Source organism: Zeus faber (genome assembly GCF_960531495.2).
Source record: "Zeus faber genome assembly, chromosome: 15".
Taxonomy (NCBI): Eukaryota; Metazoa; Chordata; class Actinopteri; order Zeiformes; family Zeidae; genus Zeus; species Zeus faber.
In genome coordinates this window covers 5,699,343-5,705,192 of record NC_137194.1, presented here as the reverse complement: position 1 = coordinate 5,705,192, position 5,850 = coordinate 5,699,343, and the positions used below count along the sequence as shown (strand labels likewise).

Genomic DNA, 5,850 nt, shown 5'->3' with positions numbered 1-5,850 from the left:
CTATTCAACTGTATTGATGAGGGAATCTGTGAATCTGTTTTCGTCATTATCTTGACTGATTTTGAATGTGTAAGTCATGCATATAAAGACGTGATATGGTCTCAAACGTTGTTCTGTTCTCCTCCCAGCGTGCTGTCGCGCTGCAGCCATGCCGTGCTGGCGCTGCTCTACCCGTTCACCTGGCAGCACACCTTTGTGCCGGTGCTTCCCGCCAGCATGCTGGACATCAGCTGCTCCCCCACCCCCTTCCTCCTGGGAGCGCTGGCCCCCTGCCTGCCCGAGCTGCTGGACCTCCCCATCGAAGAGGTCAGTCCCGACAGCAACCGCACGGGCATGTTGATGTCGTCTGTGTTTTCTTTTTTTTTGATTGAGCCCTTTTGAGTCTTTATGGCTTCATGACATTGAAACACTCTGTTCGTCATTCAGGTCATGTTCACACAGGTGGGTTGAATTTAGCAACCTGTTTTCCGAGCCATCCCGTGTGGAGTGGTTTCCCAAATGATAAATTGTCATAAATAATACATTTTTAAGCTTTTTTTTTTTTTTTTTTTTTTATGAAAGAAAGAGGAGTAGCTTAAAGGTCTTGCTGGTTGTTTGCTGTAGCAATAAAACCTTTGCTCTTTCTACCTTTCTTTCTTTCTTTCTTCCTTTTTTCTTTCCAGGTGCTCATTGTGGACCTGTGCACAGACAGGTTTGTCGTTCAGGTGTGTATGCGTGTTGTATAATGTCACTGACAGGCGTGGCGTCTGAAACCTAGAATCAATACGAGCAGGGCGGGACGCTGTCTCAACCTGCCCACAGTTTGCACCCGCGACGTCTTTAAAAAGTGACAGGCTAATTCCACGCTCCATAACAAACCGTTGCCAGGCTCGGAATGTATCGTGCACGTTAGCTCATTCCTCAAAACTCCAGAGCGAAAAAGTTTCACCTCCTCGCCATATTAAATCCACACCGTGCTTTGTGAGACCGTTTAGCAGCTAATTATAATCACCACTCAGCTGCTCAGCATGTATGCAGTTGCTTCTGTGTGGCTCCCTAGTATGGCGGCCCTCTTGACGGTGGAAGTATTTTCCACTGGGGCCGCTTGTTTTACACCTACTACAGGAGAACCTTCTTCATCTGAACCCAACAGGAAGTGACGGTCATTCAGGACGAGTCCGACCCAAACCTGAATGCGAGACGTCTGGCCCTTGAATCGATCAAAGCGGTTTAATTTAGACTCCAGCAACAAACAAGCAATGAGCCTCCTTACATTCTGTATTCGCAGCATGAACCCTAGACATCACGTCAATTCAGTCACTTGACATCATCAGTTCTGAATCGATTTAGCAAATTGTAATATTGATTCAAGATTGAAGAGGTTTATTTGTCACATACATATACATAGTTTCATACATATATGCAGTGAAATGTCTTTGCAACGCACCCGGAGATTATGCACAATACAAAAGTTACTAAACCAAACATAAAAGATAACCTAATTCCTACCTAGCTAACTAACTGAAACTAACTGATTACTAAAACGTCATGCAGTTAGTGAATAGAATAATAAAAATAAAAGAAAAATAAAATAAAATAAGAGTCAAAAAGATAATACAAAGTGGGGGAACAAAATACAAGTAAAGGGAATAGAGTTATGTATATGGATAGGCCATTTGTTTACAGATATGTGCAGTAAAGTGCAAGTGAATAACATGCTTTTGATACTGTAGAAGTTATGCATTATGCAATTTGTTGCATAAATGAGATGCCCGAAAATGGGTATGTATCCAAATAGATTGCCTTACGATATTTAACTTTTGTCCAAAGCCACTTGCAATATATGTTGTAGGTAGTAGCAAAGCAGTGTACATCACATTCACAGTCAGCTGAACCTTCTCTAGGAATAAGAAGCATTAGTAGAGTTAGAACATTTTTTATTTGGTTTTCATCTCATTAATATCGGATTGAATCGATGTTTAATCAAATTGAGACACTTGAGGGGTTGAAATCGGACCAAGTTGTGAGTTCCTGCCCATTACCGAGCCGGAGAATCCGACACTATTTACTATTTAAGTATGGTTGATGGATCCATCAACCTAAAATGATTTTTTTTTTATTTAACTGTTTCATATAAAAGTTCATATGACTGAGGTTCAGATAAACAAGGTTGTACTGTACAACTTGTTGTCTGCCAAATATCATGTATGATGCCTGTTCATAACTTTACCTCCCCACCCCGACCTCTTTCTGCAGCTGGGCGATGAAGACTGCATTCTGCCCAGCAAGCTGCAGGCGGCGCTGCAGCAGATCCTGGAGGACAGGGAAGTTCTCCTGAAGCAGGAGGACGAGGATTCCTCCGGAGGTCTGCAAACCGGCATGCACAAAAACGTTCAAATTCAAAAATGAGGCCCCTCTAATTACAATTTAAGTTTCTCGTTCACCCATCAAAATAAACTAATCTAAGGTAATAACCAAAGTAAAACTAAAATGATAAGCTGTAAAACTATAAATACCCTCCCATGAATGTGTTTGTGTCACTCCCGGAGTGCACGTGCTTGCTCTTGATTAACTTCCTTAATTTTATAATTATGATGTTATAACCATTGGGTTGTGGGAAACCATAGTGTGTGTTGAAGTCTCCAGCTTTATTAGAGCGCCCCCACCTGGGGAATATAAGCGTTTTTGGTTTTTTTTACCACAACTGAACTCTTTTGACTATTTTCGTTCTTTTAATCTTTGAATTGAATTGTTTAAATTCTAATTCAGTTCCTTTATTTTTGGCGGCATTTTGTTTAGTGGCAAGTTTTTTATTTATTTATTCATAAATCGATCTATGAATTTATTTATTTATTCATTTATTTTTACTTTTTCTTCTGAGGCTTTGATGTTTTGGAGAGTAATGTAGTTGTGTTTTTGAAAGGAGTTACTTAAATATAGGTATAAATAAGCACGCTCCCTTTTCTTCCTCATAACAACCCCCCATCTCCTCTCAGGTTGCCGGGCGGAGCTGAGCTCCCTGCTCTCCGAGGCCTTCGTGCGCTTCTTCGTGGAGCTGGTGGGTCACTACCCGCTCCACATGGCCGAGGCGGCGGCGGGCGCGGCAGGGGCCAGGGAGCTGCAGCGCGACGCCTTCCGCAAGTCGCACCCCTCCCGCGGCGTGCGGCAGTTCCTGCAGCTCTTCATGGATACACAGATGTTCTCTGGCTTCATCCAGGACAAGGAGCTGCGCAAGGGCGACGGCAAAGGTGGGGCGGCCGCGGGCCTCCACCCGACGGCGGGTCTCTCGTACTTCAGAAATGGCTTATTCGGCGAGAAATCTTCACAAATGCACTGGAGCAGATCATTCCATTTGTTAAGGACTTATTGAACATCAGATGAGATGTTCATGTAAATGTGATATCGTTCCCGGGCCTAAAAAGATGCCAATCACCCTCACCCTTCTGGTGCCATATGATTCAGTGCAGGTGTACTCAAATACTGAATGTATTCGAAGATTGCGCCAATTTGTTTTTGTCCTCCACACAGATTGAAGCCACTTCCCCGTTCGACATATAATCAAGTCTCCCCCTCTCCCCCAGGTCTGTTTGAAGCAAGAGCAGCAGAGTACATGGAGTCGTACTCCGAGACGGAGACCAGCGGTGTCAACAAGTTCCTCAAAGGACTCGGTGAGTTTCGACCCCCACTCCGACTTGTTTGGGTACGATTTGGGTAAAAAAAAAAAAAAAAGGTTCTACGGGAGAATAATTATTGTTTGTTTGTTTTTTTTTGTTTTTTGTTTTGTTTTTTTCTCCAGGAAGTAGAATTAAGTTCCTTCAAATGAAATGAGAGGACTTCCAGCACTTAGTCCCGGGATGAACAATCTGCCGCCGGTCTGGCCGATCTGTTGTGAATGGGAGAGCAGGGCGGTGCAGCCGGTGCAGCCGGTGCAGCCGGTGCAGCCGCGAACGCTCTCACAGAGCACTCGCGCATGTGGGCGGATGGAAACTGGAACCTCGTCATTCTCTTACGCTGCTTTATCTCCGGCGGCATCCTACAAAGCGACGAGAACTTGACGCTCTTTCCTTTATTTGGAACCTACAATGAACATTTCAGCTACTAAACCTCAGTTAGTAACTTGGAAAACGTATTGTCTGAACTAACTTGTAATCCTACTCGTTGTTTTAAACCAGTTTGATCCAAGTATTTATGAAGATAAATTGTTTTGTTTTTTTTCCATGGTATGATTTTTGAATGTAAGCATTTCTAGATGGAAGGAGAGACGACTTTTTTGCCCCTGTTGTGATCCAGCTCAGCCTCGTGTCCTACTTTTCCCCCCTTCGGTTTTTCCTCCAAAGGGACGACAGCAAACCAGTGATTAAAGAGGCAGATTCTCACCAACACCGGGCTACGAGCTCGAGAGTGAAAAGTTCTTTTGCGACCTCTCCAAAAACAAGTTTTTGGTCGATGGAGACGACTGACCCGCTCGGTAGACGCGTAGGCGCCCAGTAACGAGAGAACAAGGGAACAAGTGTGAAGAAACGGTTTCATTTCACGATGAGTGGGTGTTGTAGCTTGCATAATCACGAGTCCTCCTTCTGCCAAATGCCGTTTTTTTTAACAAGAGCTTGAAATTTTGAGTGTGCTACAATCGGTTATTTGTCAGAGATGCGCAGCGCTGACTGTGGAATTGATCTACATTGCACCACGAATGCCTCAGAATAGCTCAAGAAATATTTGGAAGCGGCCTTTTAACAGAGATGTGCATGAAGCCGTGGGTCAGTGCAGCTCATAACGTAATGTCACCCACGAAAATAGAGAATGTTCATAATGTTCAAGGCAAAGGTGTGTTCGGATGTTTTTCGCCAAGCTACGATTCATTGACCACCAATGTTGCATTCCTCAATGCACATCATGTAAAAGAATGTTTACTTTGTTTTATTTTATATTTGATTTAGGTTGTTTTTTTTTCTTACAAGTGTACTATATTGTATTCATTACATCTGTCAAGCAATTCAATGGCCCAAAATGTAATTCCACAGTCTTCCTATCAACTATATCTGTAAATACTTTATACTTTGCACAATGTTGAAAAACAATGTACAGTGTATTATTTTTTATATACATATTTGTTTTATAAGCATGTGCAGTATACTTTCAAAATAAATGTGACCCCCCCCCCCCCCCGGGAACAGTGAACTACTTTTGTATGTTTATGTTGAGCCCACAGTGTTTTGTTTTGCTTCCACGCCTGTACATAATTGGCTATTTTCCAATTTCCAGGGCTAGCGCCAGCTCACTGTTGGACGGCGGCGCACGCCCGACACCTCGCTGAGGGATCTGGAACAGGGAACAAGGCTGAAGGTGCTTGTTATTTAGCCCTGAGCTGTGCCCGTATGACTCAACGTTGCCCCCCACGGGTGGTGAAATGTCACTGGAGGTGTTTGCTGAGAGTCCTTGACTTTAAGGACTCACCGGGTTAAGCTGGTAAGACACACACACACACACACACACACACACACACACACACACACACACACACACACACACACACACACACACACACACACACACACACACACACACACACACACACGGAGGTGGTAAAACCAGTTTGTGTATTGTGTATTGTTATTATGGAAGTTGCACTCCCTTCTGTTTTCTAACTCCCAACCCTCCCCTGTGTGACTTGATCTATTGTTATTTCCTCCTCTATTTATTCTTTTGGACTCTTTGCTCCTTGTCCGCTTTCTCTGGCCGACGAATCCTGCTACCGAGGAAGGGACAGTATCACTTTTAAAAATGAAAATCTACCAGCGCAGGGGTTTCGACACATGTTCAGTGGAGAGAGCAGTGGATTTGAAAGCTGGTAAAGGCACCAGCACAGTGCAC

At 43.7% G+C, this 5,850-nt stretch overlaps 1 protein-coding gene across 1 annotated transcript in view; it reads left to right on the top strand.

The window, feature by feature from the left end:
* dennd2c (DENN/MADD domain containing 2C) overlaps positions 1 to 5,140 on the top strand; it is a 17,688-nt gene extending 12,548 nt beyond the window's left edge. The window contains exons 14-19 of the mRNA XM_080015128.1: positions 129 to 306; positions 663 to 704; positions 2,236 to 2,344; positions 2,976 to 3,227; positions 3,561 to 3,647; positions 3,776 to 5,140. Coding sequence (XP_079871254.1) covers positions 129 to 306; positions 663 to 704; positions 2,236 to 2,344; positions 2,976 to 3,227; positions 3,561 to 3,647; positions 3,776 to 3,807 — 700 coding nt within the window. The 3' untranslated portion in view covers positions 3,808 to 5,140. The remainder of the gene's footprint in view (positions 1 to 128; positions 307 to 662; positions 705 to 2,235; positions 2,345 to 2,975; positions 3,228 to 3,560; positions 3,648 to 3,775) is intronic.
* The last annotated feature ends 710 nt before the right edge of the window (positions 5,141 to 5,850 follow it).